We start from the raw sequence: 26,788 nt of genomic DNA, 5'->3' as shown, positions 1-26,788 counted from the left end.
TACCTTACCTCTGGAGTCTGTGTTTAATCCACAGGCTATTTGAGGCACTTTCTTTGGACAGTTTTGGGGAGACTTTGATAGATTTTTTTTCAGATATCATTAGAACTTATTGAGATACTCTCTCATTACATAATAAATCAAATAGATAGCAGTGTGTGTTTAGAGGCTCTAGGACCCACCCACAGGCTCAGAGATTTGCCATAAGTACTCACGGAGCTTAGAAAAACAGATGTATCCATGGCTTTGGTTTATTGCAGCAAAAACCTACGTATTAAGGAGTTCCCATCGTGGCGCAGTGGTTAACAAATCCGACTAGGAACCATGAGGTTGAGGGTTCGGTCCCTGCCCTTGCTCAGTGGGTTAACGATCCGGCGTTGCCGTGAGCTGTGGTGTAGGTTGCAGATGCGGCTCGGATCCTGTGTTGCTGTGGCTCTGGCATAGGCCGGTGGCTACAGCTCCGATTCAACCCCTAGCCTGGGAACCTCCATATGCCGCGGGAGCGGCCCAAGAAATAGCAACAACAACAAAAGACAAAAGACAAAAAAAAAAAAAAAAAAAAGGAAAAACAGATGTATCCATGGCTTTGGTTTATTGCAGCAAAAACCTACGTATTAAGGAGTTCCCATCGTGGCTCGTCAGGTTAAGGGCCTACTGTTGTCTCTGTAGGGATGCAGGTTCAATCCTTGGCCTGGCCCAGTGGGTTAAGGATTTGGCGTTGCCTAAGCTGTGGTGTAGGATGAAAATGTGGCTCAGATCTGGTGTTGCTATGGCTATGGTGTAGGCCCCAACTGCAGCTCTAATTTGACCCCTGGCCCAGAAACTTGCATATGCCATAGGTGTGGCTGTAAAAAGGAAATAAAAATACAAGTTAAAATCAGTAGAAAAGGCATATAAGACACAGTCCAGTAGAGACCAGGTGTCAGCTTCTAGTCGTCCTCTCCCAGTGAGTAATAAGGACAGTGCTCACCTCTCCTAGTGTGGTGTGTGGCTGTGTGTACAAAGTCTTGCCCACCAGGGATGTTCACCCGAGCATTGGTGTCCATTGGTTTTTGTTGTTGTTGTTGTTGTTAGAAGTTCATCACATAAACTTGGCCAGTCTTAGTTCTCCATCCCCTCTGGTGGTCAGACTGATACCATGTGGTTCAAGTCCTCACCATAAATCACATTGTTAGCATAAACTATCTGACATGGTCCAGGGCTTGAAGTAACTCTTAACAGGCAGGGTAATAAAGGTTTAGATGTTATTTTCCTGGAGCCTGACACAGGCCAAACCTTTTTTGGGGATGTTTAGGGTTTGAACAACACATATTTGCCGGGTGAATCCTTTAGAGCATACCTTCTTATTAGGTGTTCTTGTAAATCAACGTAATACCTATTAAATCCCTATGTAGGCTCTGTTAAGTGTTATGATTACTGACTTAGCAAGCAGAGAAAGCTGGAACCTAAACCTGCAGGGGAAGAAGCTAACAAGAGGCAAAGTGATGTGAATACCTGTAGAATATCTGAAAGCATCAAGAATTAGAAAAACCATTTACCTCTGAAGGCAGGGGTTTAAAATACACATGAAAAAGGATTACTTAAAATTTTAAAAGGAACTCTTAACCCCTAGATCCTCAGTTTTCTAGCCTAAGCATCCTAGTTACTGTCCTCCCTTCCCAAAAGAAGACCATAAGATTACTTTGGATGGATGAATTAGAGGTCTAGATTTTGGGAATACCATGTATGGCTGAGGGGAAAGACCAGAGGTCATTCTGAAAAACGGAGTGGTGGGGATGGAGGGAATGAGTGAAAAATGGATTTTCAGTATTGACGCCACGTCCTTCTGCTCAAGTCTTAGAAATCTGGCAGCCAGACTTATTTTTAATAAGCGGGAAAATGAAGGACTTCTCTCTGGGGAGACTTGACTGGCCCAGGAGAAGAGACCTACTCTGATCCTCATCAAACACCCCTGGGTTTCACCTCATCTCCCTGAGAAAAGCTCAATCAGCAAGTCTGGCCTATTCACTGATAGCCTTTGATTATCTTGTAAATGCCTCACGCATATGTGAAGAGCAAAGGGAAGATCACCAGACCTGTAAGGAAAGTTTCTTACATGCGAGGAGAGAGAGAGAGAGAGAGAGAGAGAGAGAGAGAGGAAACAACGCAGAGAGCAGAAAAAATATCAGAAAAGAATGAACATCCTTAGAGTGCACACACAAAAAATCATGAATGAGAAGAAGTTATAACAGGAATATTTACAGTATAAGAAAGAATTCTTGGAAATTAAAAACATGATAGAACAAAAAATTCAGTAGAGGAATTGAAAGATAAAATTGAGCAAATCTCAGTGAAGGACACAAGATAGAGAAAACAAGAAAAATGATAAGATCAATCTGGAACATCTAACAAGTGGTTCATTAGGGATTTTGGAAAGAACAGGAAAATAGAGGGGAAGAAGTCAAAATAATTCAAGAGAATGGGTTAAAACTTAAGGATGTGTTTCCGGATTGAAATGACTTGCAAGGCACCTAATAAAATGAGCAAAAAAAGGGGGGAGTGATTCCTACTGAAATTTTAGAAGAGGCACAAAAAACAGATCCTAAAAGTTTAGAGAGGAAAAAAAATAATTCCACTCAAAAGATTGTGATTGTACACAATGGCACATTAGAATCTTCAACAACATTAGAAACTGGAAGAGGATGGAGATTAAGGCTTAGAAAGAATTAAATATTAAGCCAAAGAGTGAATCAAATCTGAGAGTAAGGATATTTTTAGACATTTTCTCAGATTGCTGCTGGAAAATATGCTTCAGCATAAAAATAAGATAAACGATTTTGGAAACAGATCTGTCACTAGAGAGAGAAAGGGAAGGGCATTCTCAGAATTGTGAAAAAGGGCATCAGCAGGATAATGGCTGTCCTTCAGGTTGAAAGAACTGAAGTCCACATTAGAGTTGGAGGATAGAGAGCCTCAGAAAAGATGTATCAGAATAAAATGGAACTGATAGTTTATCTGATGTGTTTGATTATATTGAGACAAGTTTTGAAACTCAAGTGTACTTTGGAAGTAAATTAATAATTGTTACATTTAAAACTCCATCAATAACAACAAAAAACCCCACCAAACTTCAGACCAGGAGTTAACAGCAGGGAAAAACATAAATTGAACAAAGTAGTATTAATTATAAGAAAAACATGCTATTGTCTGTTGGAATATTGTGAGCCAGGGGATAATACATGTGGGGAAGTGTGTGTGGAGGTGAGTCGATAGTATGTAAGAAAGCTAAATTACTTAACTGTAAGAGAATATAGTAAATAATTAAAACCTTTCAAAATCAAGAAATAGCACTATAAACTATACTTAGAAGTACAGTGGTAAATAGAAAAACAGGTAAAAGAGTTCAAGTAATTGTCTCAGAAGAGTGGAAATTACTAGTGGGGAAGATAGGACAGGCTGTTAAATTTTTTAAAAATTCAGCTTTGTTGAGACATAATTTATGTACAATAAAATGTACTTATTTTAAGAGTATAACTTGATGAGTTTTGGCAGATGTTACATACCTTTTTAACAGCAGTTGCAGTCAAGCTGTGCGTATGTCCATAATCTCGAAATGAGATTTTTGTGCCCCTCTTCAGACAGTCCACCCCATTCCTTGATCCTAGGCAATCACTAATCTGCTTTTAGTCATTATGAATTAGATTTGTCTTTCCTAGAGTTTCAATTAAATGGAATCATAAAGTATGTGATATTTTGTCTCTGGACTTTTGCTCAGCATCTTTTTGAGGTTCCTCTATGTAGATTGCACATAAATGTAATTTCTTTCTTAGTGTTACTCCATTCTATGGGTATACCATAATTTGTTTTATTTATTCACCTTTTGAACATTTGTTCAACATTTGGACTAGTTTTAGGCTGTTATACATAAAGCTGCTATGAACATTTGTGTACAAGTCTCTGTGTGGACATGTTTTAATTTTAGTTTTGACATTTCAGTCTGTGATCTGTTGTGAGTTAATTTTTTTGTTTGTTTATTCTGTAAAGTGAAGGTTGTGCATTTTCTTTTTAACCCATAGGGCTTCCTAGGGTTCCAGGATTATTCATTGAAAGGATTACCCTTTCTTGATTGAATTACTTTGGCACTTTTGTTCAAAATCATTTGATGAAATCAGCAGATGTTAAGTCTCTTTCTGGACTCATACCTTCATCTGTATGCCTATCCTTAATGAGACTTCGGCATTGTGTTCATTACTTTAGCTTTTACAGTAAGTTTGGAAATCAGAGTAAGTCCTCCAACTTTACTCATTTAAAAATTCTTGGAGTTCCTGTCGTGGCGCAGTGGTTAACGAATCCAACTAGGAACCATGAGGTTGCAGGTTCGATCCCTGGCCTTGCTCAGTGGGTTAAGGATCCGGCATTGCCGTAAGCTGTGGTGTAGGTTGCAGACGTGGCTCGGATCCCGCGTTGCTGTGGCTCTGGCATAGGCTGGTGGCTACAGCTCCGATTCAACCCCTAGCCTGGGAACCTCCATATGCTGCAGGAGTGGCCCAAGAAATAGCAAAAAGACAAAAATAAATAAATAAATAAATAAAATAAAATAAAATAAAATAAAAATTCTTTTGGCCATTTTAAGTCCTTTGTGTTTCTAGACTTAGTTTTTCTGTGAAAATTAAAAGATTGCTGGGATTTTTATTGGAATTTCGTTGACTCTGTAGATGAATTGGGAAGAAATTGTCTTAACAATATTGAGACTTTCATTCCCTGAATATATCTTTCCACTTAATTTAGGTTTTCTTTAATTTCTCATAGCAGTGGTTTGTAATTCTTAGTGTGTAGTTCTTGCACATATTGTTATATTTATTCCTAAATATTTCATGTTTTTTGATGCTATTATAAATGGAGTTGTTTTTTAAGTTCCATTTCTGTTGTTCATTAGTAGCATATAGAAATATATTTGATTTTAGTTTGCTGAAGTTGTGTCTTACTTTCTGAAGTCATCCTTTAGTGTTTTTTGTTTGTTTGTTTTTTGCCTTTGTCTTTTTAGGCCCGCACCTGCGGCATATAGAGGTTCCCAGGCTAGGAGTTGAGTCAGAGCTGTAGCTGCCAGCCTATACCAGAGCCACAGCAACACGGGATCTGAGCCGCATCTGCGACCTACACCTCAGCTCATGGCAACGCCAGATCCTTAACCCACTGAGCAAGGCCAGGGATGGAACCCAAAACTCATGGTTACTAGTTGGGTTCCTTAACCGCTGAGCCATGACGGGAACTCCGATCCTTAGTTTTAATGGCTTTTTATTTTAAGATTGCTTAAGATTTTCCTTGTACATAGTCATATCCTCTGTGAATAGAGGTACTTTTCTTTTTTTATTTTAATGTCTTCCATTTCTTTTTCTTATTGTGCTGGCTAGTGCTTATTAGTTACTTGTTGAGAAGAAGTGGTGAGAATAGACATACTTGATTTGTTTTCAACTTTAGGAGTAGCATCTTCTTCCATTAAGTGTAATGTTAGCTTAAGTTTTATTTTGAAGATGTCCTTTCATAAGTGGAGAATGTTTCTTTGTAGCTGTAGTTGATTGAGAGTTATCATGAATGGCTTTGAATTTTGTCAAATGCTTTGTCTACATCTAGAAAGATGATTATATGATTGTTTCCTTTATTCTATTAACACGGTGAATTGTACTGATGGGTTTTTGAATGTTAAATTAGTCTTATATTCCTGGGCTAAACTGCACTTGCTCACTGTGTAGTATCCTCTTTATATATTGTTAGTTTTTGTTAAGGAATTTTTCATCTATATTTTGAGATGTATTAGTTTTCAGTTTCCTTATGATGTCTTTGCCTAGTTTTGGTGTCTGAGTAATGCTGGCTGCAAAGAAACAAGTTGAGAAATCTTTTAATGGATATTATATTATTATTTTTTGTCTTTTGTCTTTTTAGGGCCTCACCTGCGACATATGGAGATTACCAGACGAGGGGTCTACTTGGAGCTGTAGCTGCCAGCCTACGCCACAGCCACAGCAATGCCAGATCTGAGCTGTGTCTGTGACCTACACCACAGCTCATGGCAACACTGGATCCTTAACCCACTGAGTGAGGCTAGGGATCGAACCTGAAACCTCATGGTTCCTAGTTGGATTCGTTTCCGCTGCGCCAGTATGGAATCTCCTTAATGAATATTATTTTTGATTACACTACAGGCTACTCTCACATAATCCAGCTGATATATAATTAAATACTCTCTTATTGTGTAGCATAGTATTCCCTGGCTTGTAAGAAGCTCAATTCAAACTAATTGATATAAAAATGTTTACTAACTTAGCAGCTCTAAACTAGATTTAAGCTTAGCTGAATCCAAGTCTGTAGATGTTATTGTCAATAATATGCCTCTGTCTATTTTCTTTTGTTACTTAGTTTCACCATGTTGGGAGATCATTAGACTGCTCCATTTGCTTCAGGATTATATATTACCTAGACCTTTAGATTGCAAAATGAGAGAATCCTTCTGTCTCTTGGTGTCTATAACAATATGTACGAAAGGACTGGATTGCCTACACTTGAATCACATGTACCCACTTTGTTTATTAGGTCAGAGGTTGGCAAACTGTAGCCTTCTGGCCAAATTCTATTTGGTGCCTATTTTTTTTTTTTTTTTTTTTTTTTAAATACAGTTTCATTGGAACACAGTCATGCACATTTGTGTATGTGTTGTCTAGGGTTGCTTTTGTGCTATAGCACCTGAGTTAAGTAGTTGCTATCGAAACTACATGGACTGCAAAGCCTGAAATAACTTAGTTTACAGGAAGAGCTTGCTGATCTTTGGTCTAAGATTAGGAGATCCTTCAGCCAGGCTGTGTTAATTGCTTGTGGAATCAGAGCCCCATTGATTGACAGCTCTGTCATAATCACAGTGAGTGAAGAGGAGCTGTTTCCAAAAGAATTGCCACTTTTTGAAAGAATGCCAAACAAAACATCTTCCTCTCCAGTAAAAAGAGTTTGTCTATGACACCTAATTTTTGTTCTATTTTGTGAAGTTAAACATGGTTATGTGTGTTTTCACACTGATCCGCTGATTAATAGAATAATATACTAGTGTAGGAGATAGGGCAGAAAGTGTAAGGGTATAGTAATAGAATCCCTAAGTTACATGAAGTAAAGATAACAGTCTGGAAAATGTTAATTAATGGATTGTAATTTTTCTTTTCTCAGATGATGAAACATGCCTGGGATAATTACAGGACATATGGATGGGGGCATAATGAACTCAGACCTATTGCAAGGAAAGGACACTCCACTAACATATTTGGTAAGCTTGCTTTTTCTAATTGCTATTTTCACTTTCTATCCTCATTTTAAAAATAGGATCTAACTTTTTAGGTATTTTCTGAAACCTGAGCACAGTAGTCCCCTTATAGTCAACCTTGGTGTGAAAATGCTAAGTGGAAAATTTCAGAAATTAACAATTCACGAGTTTTAAATTGTGCATCTTTCTGAGTAGTGTGATGAACTCTCACGCTCACCCCATCCTTCTCCCTTCCTCTTGGGATATGAACCATCCATGTTCTCCGTAGTCATTTGGTAACCATCTGGGTTACCAGATCAGCTGTGGAGGTGTCGCAGTGCTTGTGTGCAGGTCACCTTTATTTTAAATAATAATGGCCCCAGAGCACAAGAGTATGTGATGCCAGAATTTTGGATTTGCCAAAGAGAAGCTGTAAATGAAAAGGTGAAAGTTCTTGACTTAATAAGGAAAGAAAAAAATCATATACTGAGATTGTTAAAATCTAAGGTAAGAGTGAATCTTCTATTCACGTAGTTGTGAAGAAGGAAATAGATATTCATACTAGTTTTGCTGTTGCACTGCAACTACAGAAGCTATGGCCACAGTGCAGTAAGTGCTTAGTTAGGATGAAAAAGGCATTAAATTTGTCTGTTGTAAGATATTTGAAGTAAGAGAGAAACCACATTCACATAACTTTTATTACATTATATTATTATAATTGTTCTATTTTATTGTTGTTAATCTCATACTATGCCTAATTTATAAATTAAATTTTCTTATACAGGTATGTATGTATAAGAAAAAAAACATAATATATATAGAGTTATGGACTATACAGATTTTTAGGCATCCAGTGGGGTCGTGGGCCAAATCCCTTGTGGATAAGGGGAGACTATTATATTTTTATGCAACTATGATTTGAAGCAACATTTTTTTTTTTTTTTTTGCAAGTTTTAGTCAAGGTTAAATTATAGGTGCTTGGAATACACAAATATGTGGTAGGTTTTACTATTTACATAAAGATGCTTTAGTCATTTGTTTGAGTATTTTGAAGCTTTTTCTACTCTGCATTGCTTTTCTTTAATATCAAGGGAGGTAAGTGCCTATTTGTAATTTTTTTTCTTCTACACAATCCCAATTCTGATACCCACACTTTGTGGAGGAGGAGGAAAAGGATGGGAAATTCCAGTAATGTTATCTATCTATCTATCTATCTATCTATCTATCTATCTATCTATCTATCTTTTTAAAAGGCAACACGCCCATGGTGATTTGGTTGGTAAGTTGAGCGAGTTATATTGTACATTCACGGTTCTAGGGAAAAAATTAGCAGCGTGTGTGGATAGAGGTTTGGAGAAGAGTTTTGTTTAACTTGAGTTTGCTCTAACTTTCTACCTCTCGAGTTCAGTTCTCTTGTTAAACTTCTCAGTTTAAAAAGTGAGTTTACTTAACCAACAACTTCTACTTCACCCAATGCTGAGTCTCAAATACTCAGCTGTTCTTTATAGTCTTCACTTCTTTCTCCCATTTTAAATGCTTCTTGATGTGATACATAGCTTTTTTAAAATGGCAGGTGAAGGCCAGAAAATACTAATGGGCTTAGAAGGAACAGATGTTAGTTATGCAGTGCAGTTGTCCTTTTTTTTGAGGGCTGCACCCATGACATATGGAGGTTCCCAGGCTAGGGGTCAGATTAGAGCTGTAGCTGCCAGCCTACACCACAGCCGCAGCAATGCCAGATCTGAGCCACATCTGCAGCCTACACCACAGCTCACGGCAGTGCTGGATCCTTAACCCACTGAGTGAGGCCAGACATGGAACCAGTGTCCTTGTAGATACTAGTGAGATTCGTTTCTGCTGAGCCCCGACTGGAACTTCTTGTTTTTCACCTTTTTGTTTAAATAGAAGAAGTCTAAGAGAGGGGTCATAGTTCTGAATGAGGAAGTCCCTCATTTGAAATCCCAAATTCAGGATATCTTTAAAGAATCAGAATCTTAAGAATGGGAAGAAACTTTAAAACTCTAACCTATTACTATAGGAACATATGAGGCAGATACTGAACCCTTAAAATAATCTAGATTATAAGGAAAACAATTTAAAGTGTGTACATTTCCTTTTTTCCCCTAGCTTTGTTTATTTGACCTTAATTTATATGGTGACTGTGAAATCATATTCCTGACTTCTGTCTAGTTTGCCCTTGGCAGCAGAGGATTCTTTGTGTGCAGATAACAGAAAATCCATTTCTAAGTGGCTTAAATTAAAAAAGAAATTTAATCAGCTCAGTTATGTTTTAGAATAGCTCTGATTCCAGCTATGCTTTTTTCTTTATCTCTTTCCTCTGTTTTCTTCTGTGTTCTTATCTTCAGGCTGGCTTCTTAGTGGGATGGCCGCAGCAACTTGAAGCTTCTTATCTTTCTACTAGAAAAAGAACACTGTTGAGAAGAGGGTACTTGGGTCTCTCAGAAACTTCCTTGTTTCTTGTTATATCTGTGTCCATCCTTGACTCAGATGCTATATACCCAGAGGGATGGGATGGATTCATTTGATTTTGCCCAGTTAGGGCTCAGCCCTGGAGCTTGTGAGTAGGGAGGGAAAATGTTGCTGGATGTCAGTTAGCACTGATAATAATTTTTCTAACAGTGATTAATTGTCACAATGAATAATTTTACTTAGATATTCTGGAGAATGGAAAGAGTTTTGTTAGGGATAGATATTTTTGTATTTAAAATAATTTTGATTTGGAAAAGAAAATTCATTTTCCAGTGCTTTTTGAAGAGTTGTTTTTGAATGTCTTAATTTCCTTGTGTGTTTGTGTGTGAATTCATTATTATTTCTAACTTGCTAATGATTTCTAATATTTTGTTGAGGATTTTGTATTCATATTTCAGAAGGAGTATTGTTTGTATTTTTCTTGTACTATCTTTGTCTTATTTTTATCAGTATATTATTGGCCCATAAAACGGTTTGAGAGTTTTCTCTGCTCATTTTTTTTCTGGAAGAGATTGTGTACTATTGGTTTTATATCTTCCTTAAGTTTTTGATAAAATTTGCCGATGAAACCATCTGGATCTGAGGGTTTGTTTTTTTTTTTTCTGGGAGGTTTTTAAACTAAAACTTCAGTTTCTCTATTCATGTCCTCTGTATAAGGACTGTTCATTTTATCTGTTTCGCCTTGGGTGAGTTTTGGTAGTTGGTGGTTTTGAGGAATTGACTTATTTCGTATAAGTTGTTGCTTTTATGTGCATAGAATTGTTTGGAGTATTGTTATCTTTTGAATATTTGTAGCAGCTGAAGTTATAATCGCCTTTCATTCTTAATGTTGGTAATTTATGTTTTCTCTTTTCTGTATCAGTCCTACTAGAAGTTTATCAATTTTATTGATATTCTCAAAGAAGTAGCTTTTTTGTTTTTGTTTTTGTTTGGATCAGGGGTCATACCTAAGCCACAGCAGTGATCCAAGCCACAGCAGTGACAACTCTAAATCCTTAACCTGCTGTGCAGCAAGAGAACTCCTCAGATAAGCAGCTTTTTGTTTCATTGATCTTTTTAATATTTTCTTTATATTCTTTGATTTCTGCTCTTATCTTTATTATACCTACTCTTCTGCATGATTTGGATTGGTTTTGTCCTTGCTTTTCTAGTTTCTTGAAGTAGAAGCCTAGGTAGATTATAGATTCAAGCTCCTATCCTAATAAATCTGTTTCTTGCTGATAAAAAAAAAAAATCTCTTTTCCAGTGTAAGCATTTAGTGCCATAAATTTTCTGCTAAGTGCTGCTTTTGTTACAATCCCAAAGATTTTGATGTTTTGTATTTTCATTTTTATTCAATTCATTATGTTTTAAAACTTCCTTTGAGTAGGTTGTGTAATTGCTAAATGCTTAGAGATTTTCTTTTATCTTTCTGTTATTGATTTCTAATTTAATTCCATTATGGTCAGAGAATATACTTTGTGTAATTACAATTCTTTTAAGTTATTTAAAATTTACTTTATGACCCAGAACATGGCCTATCTTGGTGAATGTTCCATTTGTGCTTGAAAAGAACGTGTATATGTGTAGTGACTGTTTTGCTTGTAGAATGTTCTACTGATATCAGTTAGATCCCATTGGTTAATGGGTTTTTTCAGGCTTTCTCTGTTCTTGAGTATTTTCTGTCTAATAGTTCTCTCAGTTATTGAGAGAGGGGTGTTGAAGTTGCCAACCGTAATACTGGATTTCTTTCTTTCTCCATTCAGTTCTTTTAGCTTTTGCTTCATATATTTTGAGGTACTGTTGTTAGGTATTTACACATTTAAGATTATTATCTCTTCTTTGGTAGCACTACCCAAACCAGATGATATTACAATAAAAGGAAACCATAGACCAATGTCTCTCATGAACATAGAGACAAAAATCTTTGACCAAATTAGATTTATCTTGGTAAATATAATTTACCAATATATAAAAATGATAGTACTTTGTGACCAGTGGGGTTTATTCTAGGAATGCATGGTTGGTTTAACATGTGGAAATGAGTCAATATAATTGACCATATTAAGTAAGGAACTAGAGGAGGAATATTGTATGATTAGTTCAGTAGATGCAGAAAAAGCATTTAACACTCAACATTCATCCGTAATAAAAACTGTCAGTAAAGTAGGACTAGAAGTTAACCTTCTTAACCCAATAAAGAGCATTAAAACATACCCACCCACCAAAAACCAAACAGATAGAAAAAAATCCCCACATACTTAATGTTAAAAGACTAGACACTCTGCCAAGATTGCGGACGCAGCAAAGATATCTTTACTTTCCAACTTCTGTGTAACATTATACACGAGGTCCTGGCCAGTGCAGTAAAGAAAGGAAAAGACGAAAAAATGTACAAAGGTTAGAAATGAAGAAGTACAACTATTTTCACTAGTAATCAGTATGATTGGTCATGAAGAAAATTCTAGGGAATCTACCAAACAATGACAAAAAAGTATTAGGACAAAAATAAATTTAATAATAAGGCCATAAGATGCAAGTTTAAAGTACAAATAAATTATATTTATAGATAGTAGCAATAAGCATTTATAAATGCAATTTAAAAATATTTTTGTAATACCAAGTATATGTGAATGAATTTAACCAAATATGCATAAAACCTGTATACTGAAAATTGATTATTGAGAGAAATTTAAAAGGGCTTAAATGAGAGAGATGCCATGGTCATGAGTTAGAATACTCAATATTCTTGAGCTGTCATTTCTCTTGGAATCCATATTTAGATTTAAAGCAACCCCACTAAAAATGATTTTTCCTTATAAATTGATACACTGATTCTAACATCTATATGAAAACACAAAGCATGTACAATAATCAAAATAATTTTTTAAAAAGAACAAAGTTGAGGGATTTATACTGCTCAATTTTAAGGTTTACTGTAAAGCTGCAGTAATGAGGACAGTATGATTTTAGCGTAAAGATAGATATATAGACATATAGATCATTGGAAAAGAATAGAAATAGAACTACACATACGTTCTTAATTGATTTTCAACAAAGATGTTGCGGTAATTCAGTGTGTTATAGGAAAGTCTAACAAGTCATGCTGGATCAGTTACATATTTGTATGGAAAAATAAAACAAACCCTGGACTCTTTACCGTTGTACACCAATGCATACTTGAATGTGAACTTGAAATGGATCATAGATCTAAACATAAAAACTAAATGTATAAAACTTCCAGGAAAAAGATATGAGAAAACCTTTGTGACCTTGAGATGAGCAAAGACTTTTTAGACTACAAAAAGAATAAATTGTAAAGGAAAAAAAATGTTAAGTTGGGCTTAATGAAAATTAAAGATTTCTGCTCTCCAAAAGACATTAAGTAAATGAAAAGGCAAGCTACAGAATTGGAGAAAATATTTGTAATACAAGCATGTATTCAGAATATATAAATACTTCTTCACCAAAGAAGGTAAATGAATAGCCAATAAGCATATCAATCACCAGGGAAACTAAAAATCAATTCTGTATCCTCCACACCTATTGAATGAATAAAATTTAAAAGACTAACAATGTCAGATATCAGTAAGGACAGTAGAACAACTAGACTTCTTGACATTTCTGCTGGGAGTGTACAGTGGTACACTTTGGAGCCATTTATCTGTCTCTCATAAAGTTACGCATAAACTTACCATACAGCCCAGCAAATCCATTCCTGTATATTCCTGTGATGCTCATGAATGAGCTCAGATAATAGCTTTATTTTTCTAAGTTATATTTTTGTATCAATGGTATTAGGAATTCTTACACTGAATTTTAAACTCTCTTATGTTCTATAAGAATTTACATAGGAGTTCTCATCCTTAAAATTAAAGCAGAATTTATTTTGTGAAACTTCTAGAGTATGGTGTTTTACAGTGGGTAGCTCTTTGAAAATTTCTCATTTTCCTCTGTTTCTTGGTCTGCTTATTTAGATTTTCTGTTTCTTCTTTCATAACTCAAAATACCTGTTTTCTTAGAAAATTGTTAAGTCCAATCTTATTTTCAAGTTTATTGGGAAGATTTGACTAAACTGGTTTTTTTAAAATAGTTTTCTTAATTTCTTTTATATCTGTTGATTCATTCTCAATTTCTGTTTTTAATATTCCCATGATCACTTAAAAAAATTAGTTGTAGATTTCTTGTATGGTTCTTTTCATAGAATCATCTTTTGAATTTGTTATTTTGACAGTTTTATTTCTAATTTGTTAATTTCTACTTCTAGCTTTCCTGATTTTTCTACTTTCTTGCTCAAGTTTATCATTCTTTTTCTTACCTCCTTAATAGAACATTCAGAATGCAATGCAATTTTTTTTTGTCTTTTGTTCTTTTTAGGGTTGCACTGCGGCATACGGAGGTTCCCAGGCTAGGGGTCAAATCGGAGCTGTAGCTGCCGGCCTGCAGCTTATACCACAGCCACAGCCACAGCCATGCCAGAACTTTAACCCACTGTGCAAGGCCAGAGATCAGACCCCTGTCCGCATGGGTACTAGTCGGGTTTGTTAGCCACTGAGCCATGATGGGAACTCCAGAATGCAGTTGTTTTTGTTTGTTCTTATGAAACAGTATAAAATTTTCAAGTTGTGAGCTTTTCTCTGAGAACTGGTTCAGTTGATTCCTATGTTGTCATGATAAATGTTTATTAATCTTTTATATATTCTGTAATGTCATATTTTAATTCTTATTTGATACAAGATTAGTGTTATCCCTTTTAATTTTTTCCAGTTGAAATCTTGAGTTGTCTAGGTAATCATTGACAGTGATAGTAATTTCAATTTTGTCTTTATTTTTCTTGAGCTCTTTAGCTCACAGCATAAATCTCTCCTTGTGGAACCAACTAGAATTGGTACAAATATGTGGGTCAGGCCTTTTTCCTTTTCAGAGTGGTCAGCACCTTAGAGAAGCATGCACTTACAGGACTAAATAAATAACTAGAGAACTGTAACTACCTATAAAAATTGAAATAAGAATAAAAACAGGTACTTCTAAGGATTTAGAATAAGCATGATAAATATTGTGGACAAAATACTAAAATAGTAAGAGGTACGTATTCAATTCAAGTTATTATGGAAGAGAGAGGAAAATATGGGTGATTAAGTGGCTTGATAAAATTTTTGTTATGGTAATAAAAAGCTGAGGAACAAGAAAGTATGTCTGTAATAACTCACAACAAATGTTCTGGTTAAAGTCAACATGAAGGGAACTGAGTGGGGAGAAGACCAAGAAACTTATCAGTATGCTAGAATATTTGTATTGTTAGTAAGACATACGTCTTGATAAATTGAAGAAATTATTAAGAACAAATGAATAACAAAATGTGATATAAGTTAGGGAAAATCATTACAAGAACAGATCTGCATAGCTTTAAACCATCACAAGAAAACACTGTTCACTCTGGAGAAAAAGGAAAGAAAAGAAGAAATAGTAAATGGAAAATGTGAACTCAGTAATGTCGAATGCTGACTCTAAAATATCACCAAGGTAGCTTATTGATAAGACAAAGCTGAGTTTAATGCTTTCTTTGGTAAGGGGGATCAGTATCTTGCTAGTAAGCCTGTCAGGTGGGCAGAGACAAAGTTGAGACATACTGAGATTTTAAGTCTAGTTTAACATAGGCCTTTCAATTGGGGGGTTATGGTTGCTTATGACTTGGTTATGATGGGGTAAGGATCATGATATAGCAGTTTAGGATTGGCAAGCAAGAGAATTTAGAGGCAAGGGGTTTAGAGTTTTGGGATGTTATCCATCATTTGATACTTTATGTTAAAAAGTTGATGGATCTTCTAAGAAGTTCCTGGAATGAATAATTAACTTATTTTGGAACTTTTCTCTTTCTGAGCAAGAGTTTCTTGGAATAGTAAACACGTGTTGGTAAAGACAATGTAATAGTAAAGTCATGTTAATGTAGACAGTAAGCTGAGTGCGTGATTTTTCTTCTCAGAAGGTGGAAATAATAATTGCATTCCTAGGGTTAGGGAGGACTCAGCTACTCCCTGGTATTTATTCTTTTACTCTGCTACTGGTTTTGTTTTGCTTGTATTTTATTCAGGATTTTTGCAGTTATATTCATTAGTAAGGTTAGCCTGTTCTGTTTTCTTGTGTTGATGGTATCTGGTTTTGGTATGAGTTAGGCTAGCTTTATTGAATTAATTCTTCCCTCTCTGAAACATTTTCTTTTAAGATCAAGGCGATCTCTTTCTTGAAGATGAGTATATTTTACTCTTTTGATTTCCTCTACTCACATTTTATGATTTCCTTTTTTCACTGTGCTCTACCTGCTTTTTGATAGTGAAGGATTATTATAGTTTATATTCTACCATGGTTATATAGCCTTCTTATACTTTTATTCTTAAGGGTATTTTTTGCCCATTCTATGAATTTGGACCCAATGAGAATGGTTCATGGTTGTCTTATCACTTAGTTTATTATCTTGAACCACCCTCTTTATTTCTTAATCATCTTAAAAAAAAATCTGTCTCAGATAAGCAGACAGATTTCTCAATTTTTCATTTCTGACCAGGAAGAAAATTAAGGAGAATTATAATTTTAGTTTTCTTTTATCTTCCTATTAGTTATCAATGTGTCATCTTTTGGAAAATGTTATAAACAACGTATATTATCTATTCTTATGGAAAAGTGAAACATAGGTATTTTTCATCTTTATATTACTACTTTGATTTACTATTTATATCTAAAAAATTAAAATAGACCTTTTTTGATGGGCATTTTTTTAATGACAGCTTTTCCCCCCCAAATGTAGGAAGTTCACAGATGGGTGCTACCATAGTAGATGCTTTGGATACCCTTTATATCATGGGACTTCATGATGAATTCCGAGATGGGCAAAAATGGATTGAAAACAACCTTGATTTCAGTGTGGTGAGTATACAGTTGATAATTTATTTGATTGAGTGTGAAAACACAGTCACCATAGTTTGAGCATTATTCTTGCAATTTAAGGAGATCCTAAGTCCCTCCCCCCCCTTTTTTGGATTGCCAGTTTTTGTTCAGTTTTTCCATAAAATACACACCCATTCTTACCATTTTCACTTCAATTTTTTTTAACCTTGGTATGTTTTAAGAAATTTATTGAAGTATAGATGATTTAAGGTGCTGTGTTACTTTCTGTTGTATATAGCTAAGTGATTCAGTTATCCATATATACATACTCATTCCCATATAGGTTATCACAGAGTATTGAGTAGATTTCCTTGTACTAGTCAACAGGTCCCCATTGACCATCCATTCCATATATTATATGCCATCCCAAACTTCCAGTCCTTCCCCTATGGTAACCATAAGTTTTTTGGTGGAGTCTGTGAATCTGTTTCTGTTTTGTAAGTAAGATAATTTGTATCTTTTTTTTTGATTCCACATATGAGTGATATCATATGATATTTGACTTTGTCTGACTTCATTTAGAATGATAATCTTCAGGTCCTTCCATGTGGCTGCAAATGGCATTACTTTCCATCTATTTGTGTCATCTTTGATTTCTTTCATCAGTGTCTTACAGTTTTCAGAGTACAGGTCTTTTGTCTCTATAGGGAGGTTTACTCCTAGGTATTTTATTCTTTTGGATGTGATGATAAATGCGATTGCTTCCCTAATTTCTCTTTCTGCTCTTTCATTGTTAGTGTATAGAAATGCCATCGATTTCTATGTATTAATTTTGTAGCCTGAGACTTTGCCAAATTCATGGATGAGCTCTAACAGTTTTCTGGTAGAGTCTTTAGGATTCTCTAGGTATAGCATCATGTCATCTGCAAACAGTGATAGTTTTACTTCTTCCTTTCCAATTTGGATTCCTTTGATTTCTTTTGTTTGTCTGATTGCCGTGGCTAGGACTTCCAAAACTATGTTGAAGAGTAGTGGCGAGAGCAGACATCCTTGTCTTGTTCCTGATCTCAGTGGGAATTCTTTCAACTTTTCACCATTGAGAATGATGTTCGCTGTGGGTTTGTCATATATGGCCTTTATTATGTTGAGGTAGGTTCCCTCTGTACCCACTTTCTGAAGGGTTTTTATTAGAAATGGGTGTTGGATTTTGTCAAAGGCTTTTTCTGCGTCTATTGAGAGATTATGTGGTTTTTATTCTTCAGTTTATTAATGTGGTATATCACACTGATGGATTTGTGGATATTGAAGAACCCTTGCATCGCTGGGATAAATCCCACTTGATCATGTTGAACAATTCTTTTAATGTATTGTTGGATGTGGTTTGCTAGTATTTTGTTGAGGATTTTTGCATTGATGTTCATCAGTGAAATTGGCCTGTAGTTTTCTTTTTTTGTGCTATCTTTGTCTGTTTTTGGTATCAAGGTGATGGTGGCCTCATAGAATGAGTTTGGGAGTGTCCCTTCCTCTGCGATTTTTTGCAATAGTTTCATAAGGATAGGTGTTAGCTCTTCTCTAAATGTTTGATAGAATTCATCTGTGAAGCCATCTGGTCCTGGACTTTTGTTTATTGGAATTTTTTTAATCCAGTTTCAATTTCAGTTCTTATGATTGGTCCATTCATCTTTTCTATTTCATCTTGGTTTAGTCTTGGAAGATTGTACTTTTCTAAGAATTTGTCCATTTTTTCTAGGTTTTCCATTTTATTGGCATATAGTTGCATATGTAGTAGTCTCTTATGATATGAGCCTTTGTATTTCTGTGATGTCTGTTGTTACTTCTCCTTTTTCATTTCTAATTTTATTGCTTTGAGTTCTCTCTCTTTTTTTCTTGATAAGTCTGGCTAGGAGTTTATCAATTTTGTTGATCTTTTCAAAGAACCAGCTTTTCGTTTCATTGATCTTTTCTATGGTTTTCTTTGTTTCTATTTCATTGATTTCTGCTCTGATCTTTATGATCTCTTTCCTTCTACTAACTTTAGGTCTTATCTGTTCTCTCTCTAGCTGCTTTAGATGTAAAGTTAGCTTGTTTATTTGAGCTTTTTCTTGTTTCCTGAGGTGGGCTTGTATTGCTATAAACTTTCCTCTTTGAACGGCTTTTGCTGCATCCCATAGGTTTTGGAGAGTCGTATCTTTGTTGTCATTTGCTTCTAGGTATTTTTAAATTTCCTCTTTGATTTCTTTAGTGATGCATTGATTGTTTAGTAGCATGTTGTTTAGTCTCCAAGTGTTTGTGTTTTTTGCAGTTTTTTTCTTGTTGTTGATTTCCAGTTGTATAGCGTTGTGGTCAGAAAAGATGCTTGATATGATTTCAATTTTCTTAAAGTTACCAAGGTTGGATTTGTAGCCCAGGATGTGATCAAACTTAGAGAATGTTCCATGTGCACTTGAGAAGAATGTGTATTCTGTTGCTTTTGGATAAAATGTCGTATGAGTCCATCTGGGCTAATGCTTCATTCAGGGCCTGTGTTTCCTTACTGCTTTTCTGTCTAGATGATCTGTCCATTGCTGTAAGTGGAGTGTTAAAGTCCCTCACTATTATTGTGTTACTATTAATTTGTCCTTTTAAGGTTGTTAGCAGTTGTCTCTTATATTGTGGTGAAGCTATGTTAGATGTGTAGATATTTAAAATTGTTATATCTTCTTCTTGAATTGATCCTTTGATCATTATGTAGTGACCTTCTTTGTCCCTTAAAATATTCTTCATTTTAAAGTCTATTTTTGTCTGATATGAGTATTGCTACTCCAGCTTTCTACTGATCCCCATTTGCATGGAATATTTTCTTCCATCCTCTCACTTTCAATTTGTATGGGTCTCTTGAAGACAGCATATATATGGATCTTGTTTTTGTATCCATTCAGCCAGTCTGTGTCTTTTGGTTTGGCGTTTAGTCCATTAACATTTAAGGTAATTATTGATATGTATGTTCTTATTGCCATTTTATTAAATGCTTTGGATTTGTTTTTGTTGCTCTTTTTTCTTCCCTTCTTCTCTTGTTCTCTCCTCTTCTGGTTTGTTGACTATCTTTAGTGTTGTATTTGAGTTGGTTTTTCTTATTTGTTTGTGTATCAATTGTAGATTTTTGGTTTGCAGTTATTCTGAAGTTTTGATATAAGAGTCTATATTTATATGAGATTGTTTTAAGTTGTGGGTCTCTTAGTTGCAAGTGCATCTCCTGTGTGCTGCATTCATATCCACCTCTTCTCATGATTTCTGATTTTGGTGGCATAATTGTGCATGGATGATTTCATACCTTTACTGGTGAGCCTTGTCATGTGTGGTATTTTTGCTTCCTGCTGCTGTGTTTTCTTTTCTGCCTAGAGAAGTTCTTTAAGTATTTGTTGTAAGGCTGGTTTAGTGTTGCTGAATTCTCTTAGCTTTTGCTTATCTGTGAAGGTTTTGATTGCTCCTTCAAATCTGAATGAGAGCCTTGCTGGGTAAAGTAATCTTGGTTGGAGGTCTTTTCCTTTCATCACGTTAAGTATATCATGCCACTCCCTTTTGGCCTGCAGAGTTTCTGCTGAAAAATCTGCTGATAACCTTATCGGGGTTCCCTTATTTGTTATTTGTTTCTTTTCCATAGCTGCTTTCAAGATTTTCTCTTTAATTTTAGTCAGTTTGATTAATATGTATCTCGGGGTGTTCCTCCTTGGGTTTATTTTATTTGGTACTTGTTGTGCTTCCTGGATTTGAGTGAGTGATTCCTTTCCCATGTTAGGGAAGTTTTTGGCTATTATCTCTTTGAGTTTTTTCTGTCCCCTTCTCTCTCTCTTCTCCTTCTGGCACCCCTATAATACAGATGGTGATTTAATGTTGTCCCAGAGTTCTCTGAGACTCTCTTCGTTTGTTTTCAGTCTTTTTTCTCTTTTCTGTTCCGCATCCGTGATTTCCACCTTATGTAGTTGATTTTGTAGGTGGGGTGAGATAGGCAAATATCAATTGATCTAAGCACATTTATTTCTCTACTATTTATACATGCCACATTAGTCATGTATTAGTCATATTAGTCTATTCTTTTCTACTGACTTTTCTCTTTATCCCTGCATCAATATTTTAGTAGTCTAAACATTTATGGTAGTCTTAACTACATTATTTTTATAAGAAACTTGAAATTTGTATCTGAATCTTGATATTTTATCTTGTTTTACTAGGAAAAGTTCTTTGTTCTTTTAAGAGATGGAAAATGGTGTTCAAATGTTGATGAGCCTTGCATTCAGTTTACACATTAATTTGGAGAGAATTGGCATTTGTGAATCGCAGATACTCTTGTTTGTTAACATGGCAGCTTTATTATGCTTAATAATTTGTTGGTGTATCATTTTATCAATTGGCTCATTCAAGAACCATAACTGTACAGCTTTTACAAATTAAAGCATTTAATGTGTAAAATTATTATCCAAGTAATGGTGAGCTGAAAAGACAGTAAGAGAATATTGTGGTATTACAAGAGGTAATAACTACAGTAAACCACTGCTGTTCCTGGAACTATGAGAAAAGTGAGAAGAGGTTGAGATCATTAAAATGTAGTAGCTTAGGACTCTGTTTCTGATATCTTAGGAGTTCTTAAAAGGGCTCTATGCCTCAAAGCTGGGACTTAGACTTCTGAGGAGGTGATAACCTTGCTAGAGCTTGATATCTCTAAGGGGTGCAAGGAGGCTGACTTGGGGAATGTTTACATAGCAGGGGAACTGTAACCTGGAGCCACCTGTCACTACCAGGGTGAAGAACCATGGCTGGTTTGATGTTGTTAGAAACTAGAGGTAAACTGGAAGAATAAATTCCTTCTTCCTCCTTCAGCCTTATATTATCTTTATAGAACCTCCTATTGGTAGGATCTCTAAGGGAGTCAGCTGACAAATGAGAAATGCACTTGAAGAGTTCCAATGTACCAGAGTAGAGTATAAAAGGATGAATTTGAATCCGAGAAAAAAAATAGCATAATAATCAGCATAATCATTTTTCATTCTTTTACTTTTAACTTTTCTATGTCATGTATTTTAGCAATATATTTTATATGTAGTGTGTATTTAGATTTTGTTATTTTTATCCACTTGTGGAGTCTTTTAACTGTTTGAAATATTTACACTTAGCATGATAACATATTTTTGGAGTTGACTCTAACATCATTGTTTTGCTACCTATATTATTATTCTACTTCTCATTTGCTTTTATTTTCTGGCTTCCTTATTTTTGGTTAAATTATTTCATATGTTTTTTTTTCCCCTTTACTAGGTTTTTCCCTCTACTAGTTTGACTTTACCACTTCTTATTTCCATTCATTTTGGTGATACCTTTAAAAATTTAATATGTCTGTTGAACAAAGTTGAAAATGAATCAATTTCTCTATCCCTCTAAAAAACATAAGGATCTTAGAATGCTTTAATTTAGCTCATCTCCCTCTTGCTTTTGTATAATTGTTGTCTGGTTGGTCTCAATTTGTATTTGGAACTTCCAAGGTAAGTAATGAGTAGATAAATATTGAGTGCCTTCTCTCTGACAGACACTATTCTAGAGCTATGGATATAGTAATGAACAAAGCAGAGTCTTATCTTTAGTTTATACTAATTTATATTCTGGCTTTGGGAAAAAAATAGTAAATACATATTCAAATTATATATATCAGACTGATAAGTGCTTATTACTCTTATAGAATAAGTAGGTTTGGAGTCAGCAGTTTGAGAAATTGCTCTTTTATATCTAATGGCTATTGGAGGACTCTGGTATGGTGATGTTTCTGAGGAGAGACCCAAAGGAAACCTTGTGGATATGAGTGAGCCACGCTTTCTCCTAATAGATATTATAATAACTGAGTATAGAATTAGATGTTTATCAAAAAATTAGTTTGTCTTAACCCTTTAAAGATATAGTTGCACAATCTTACAATTTTTTGGGGTATCTCCTTTAACATTAAGTTGTATATACTAGAAAAATATTTAAAAATCTTGATGAGATGGATGTTATAGTGTAGTTAATTTAAGAAATGGATGCTTTTGTGAGGGAGAATAGTCAATAGCATCAAATATGATAATTTCACAGTAATATGTCAGGCGCATGAAAACGGTGCATTGGTTTTGGCAGTTAGGACACTATGATGACAGTAATGGGAGAGTTTTGGAAACCTTAACGTATGTGAGGTGAGATTGCAGTTGCATGAGAATTGAAGATGTAGAAAGTGGACAAAAACATTCTCCCCAGTGTGTTTGTGAGAAACATAGAAAATATTGAAGATAATTTGAAATCTATATAGGTTTATGTATATGTGAATATTTTTAATTTGTTTTCACAGAATTCAGAGGTGTCTGTGTTTGAAGTTAACATTCGATTTATTGGCGGCCTTCTTGCAGCATATTACCTTTCAGGAGAGGAGGTGAGCAAAATCAAGTAGTACATTGTTTAGGGGGAAAGGGTTGTGAAATTAGTAAAACGAAAGATATCCCTAGCAGCATATCATCTTTTTTCAGGTAGGTTCTTTTTTTTTTTTTGGTCTTTTTAGAGCCGCACCCGCAGCATATGGAAGTTCCCAGGGTAGGGGTTGAGTCAGAGCTACAGCTGCCGGCCTATACCACAGCCACAGCAATGTGGGATCTGAGCCCTGTCTGCGACCTACACCACAGCTCATGGCAATGCCAGCTCCTTAACCCACTGAGTGAAGCCAGGGATCAAACCTGCACCCTGTTGGTTATTACTCTTATTCACTTCCACGAGCCTTGACAGGAATTCCTAGGTTACTTTTAAAATTATTATTTCTAGCATTTCATTTAACTTTTATACTTTTTATTTCTCTGATAAAATGCCCATTATTTTCATGCATGTTTTCCATCTTATCTGCTAGATCTTTTAACATAGTAGTTACAGTCATTTAAAATTCTTTGTGATTGTTTTAACCCCACTGAGTCTGGTTTGTCACTTGCTTTGTTTCTAAAAAGTAGATTGATTTTTCTTATTTTCTTTAGTATTTAATAAGTTTTGATTTAATGCAAAATATCACATATCAGTGGGACAGTAAAGACCGAGTTTAATAATACTTATGCCAGAAATAGCATGCCTGTGCTGTTCGTGCTAGGAGCTGAGTCGGTTCAGTCTGAGTTGAACCAGGTTTGGGTTTTTTCTTGCTAAGATTACCTGCAGTGTACCACTGGCTTCACATTTTTTTTTTTTATATTATCCTGTACTTAGAGTGGGCCTGTTTTGCAGGTAAGTTTTTCTTAATGCTGTTGCTCTGCCCTCCACTTTGGGCATTCCCTTTATGCCACCTCCTTCCTCTCCTAGCCATGAAGTGCTGTTCCTTGCTGCTCCATGCTTCCAAATCTTTATGTCCTTACTCTTTTCTGTCTTGATTTGTATAAATTGGGGACATGAGTTTATACCAATAAATAGCTCCCAAGTCCATAAAGTTCATTCTAGCTTTCTACCTTTTCATATTTTTCATTCTCTTTTCTAATATTAAGATTCTGCCTCTTATTATTTCTGATGTATTTACCTATTTGCTTAGTCCTGCTGTGTAAAATCACCTTCCCGTCCTTGCCAGGCTGCTACCTTGACAGTGCATCTTTCTCACCTGGATCCTCTGGGTCTTCACTCCCCTTTGCTCGCCTGGCCTCACTTTCCACTTGTTGGTCCTACCCTCTCTCCAGGATATCGTTACCTCCCTGAGGCATAACTGCTGGCACAGACCCCTGATTCCAGGAGCTTCTAGAGCGAAATATGAACACTGAAGGAAGGCAACAACTATTTTGATGATTTCAATTTCAGATTTCTCTTTTATTGGGTTAGATGTTATAAGACGTATTTGAGATAGAGCATTTTTTTTTCGTACTTTTGTGCTTGTCTGACTGAGAAGAGGGAATACTAAATTTCTGTGTGTAGTTGACTAATTGTCATGCCAAAAAGCATATGATTCAGAATTAACTATGAACAGCTTATGAAAGAGACACATCCAGCCTCTGCTATTTCATTAGGCTTCTTATCTGAACATTGAGGCAAAATGTTGAAATTTTGGTTGCTCTTGTCATAGGAAAAGAATGCTGGAAAAGTATACAGTGTTACCAATATTTTCATTTTCGCAGTTTTAATACTTAGACTTTAGGAAGAAACGGTTTGAAGTGGAGGGGAAGCACAAGTACTTTGGAGTTCGAGGTTTGAGCCCCTATTCTGCCTCCCTGTCATATTTGGCAAGCTGTTTACCTTCTTTAACTTGTTTTGTCATCTATAAAATTATGAGAGGGTTCACCTGAGAGTGGTTGCAGGGATTAAATTATGTAAAAATGCCTAACATTTTACCTGATGGGGAATTCTTTTACTTATTCAAAAATAGATATCGTAATGTTAATTTCTTAGTATAGAGTCTACTAAAAAGTACAGAGAACACATCTTAATTTTCTTTGGCATACTGTTAAATTTTACTGACCATTTTACTGTTCTACTTGATCATTTTATGTTGAAAGCTCTGATGCATATCTGTTCTGGGAAACCAACAATAAATCTCTGAGATGTGCTAAAAATAAGTAAAATGTTGAATATAAGATTATGCTAATACTGGATAGACAATAAATTCCTATGTCCCGCATAAGACAGAAAACTAACTATAATATATAACATGGCAAAGTACCTTTCTTATTTTAAGGTGGTGTGTAACTAGAATAAAGAACATTTTACTTGCATATTATTTTCTGGTATAGGGAACCGAATGAAAGTTATATGCCATCTTAACAAAACGTTTCTCTGTCCTGTGATTTATTAATATTATAAGTGTGAAGTGTTGTCGTTTTATTTTCTCAGAACAAGGCTATTTATATTAAATATTCACAAGTTAAAAATCTTGATGATTTATTATGTTTACTTAATGCTAGCCTCAAATATGTGACATTTCTTTTACAGGACTCTTATTTTTTAATGGTTATCAAAGTGGCATCCCTTCCTAAGATAATAATGTAATTTATGACGAAAGCTATATCTGAAATCTGTCAGGTAAAAGAGAGAAATGGGTATGTGAGGTTTAATATGTATCTTAAATGTATGTCTCACAAACTATAAAAACAAAAGAAACAACATATTTCTTTACTAACACAAATGTGTACTCTGTTGCCTATAGGTAAGGTCCTTTTTGTGTAAGTTCAGGGATATTTTTTGAGACTAAATAGAGTGTCTCTTTTTTGCCCTAAAATTCTGAATAAGAAAATGTTTGTGTTAATTTCTCCTGGTTTTTATTGTCCTTATTGCACTAATTCTCATTTTATTTTTGCTCCAGACGTTATTTCAATTTCCACTGAAAAGTCACCCTCTGCATTTTCTGTGGAGGTGTTGGTAATTGGGCAAAACATTTCACTAAGCTTTGCTGACCCAGATACTGTTTTAAATATACTCCTTAATATTTCATTTTAATATGTGAGTTCATCTACATATTTATACACATCATACCTGTTTAAAGTCACAATATTAATACCAATTCATAGTTGATTGTGGTTATGAATACTGGTTTGATCAGAAGACAGTGTACCCACATGATCCTTAGTAAATGCAGAAAATGCATTTGAAAAAATTCAACATCCATTCATGATAAAAAAAACAAAACAAAACACTCTCACCAAAGTTAGTATAGAGAGAACGCATCTCGATATTATAAAAGCCATTTATGACAAACTCAGCCAACATGATATTCAACAGTGAAAAGCTGAAATCCTTCTCGATAAATTCTGGAATAAGACAAGTATACCCACTATCACCACTTCTATTTAACATCGTATGGAAGGTTTAGTCACAGCACTCAGACCAGAAAAAGAAATAAAAGTTATCCAGATTGGAAAGGAAGAGGTAAAATTGTCATCATATGCAGATGACATGATAGTATGTAGAAATCCCTAAAGTCTCCACACAAAAACTGTTGGAACTGATGAACAGATTTAGCAAGGCAGCAAGATACAAGTTTAACGTACAAAAATCTGTCGCATTTCTTTAAATTAGCAATAAAATATCAGAAAAAAGAAAGTTAAAAAAAAAAAACATTTAAAATCATGTCAGAAGACAGTTTAGAGGTACCACAGGTGCTAGAAATTAGGGGTAAAATCCAAGATAGAAGGGAGCCACAGAGGAGAAGCCTCATTCTGCATACCTGAAACTGTGTGT

General features: G+C 35.1%; 1 protein-coding gene across 1 annotated transcript in view; it reads left to right on the top strand.

Annotated features, from left to right (window-relative positions):
- MAN1A2 (mannosidase alpha class 1A member 2) overlaps positions 1-26,788 on the top strand; it is a 162,204-nt gene that overhangs the window by 51,791 nt on the left and 83,625 nt on the right. The window contains exons 3-5 of the mRNA XM_001927622.7: positions 7,186-7,282; positions 16,530-16,648; positions 22,953-23,033. Of these exons, the coding sequence (XP_001927657.4) occupies positions 7,186-7,282; positions 16,530-16,648; positions 22,953-23,033 (297 nt within the window). The remainder of the gene's footprint in view (positions 1-7,185; positions 7,283-16,529; positions 16,649-22,952; positions 23,034-26,788) is intronic.

This window comes from Sus scrofa, chromosome 4, assembly GCF_000003025.6.
Source record: "Sus scrofa isolate TJ Tabasco breed Duroc chromosome 4, Sscrofa11.1, whole genome shotgun sequence".
Taxonomy (NCBI): Eukaryota; Metazoa; Chordata; class Mammalia; order Artiodactyla; family Suidae; genus Sus; species Sus scrofa.
Note: the sequence above shows the minus strand (reverse complement) of the source record. Positions and strands in the feature narration are given on the sequence as shown.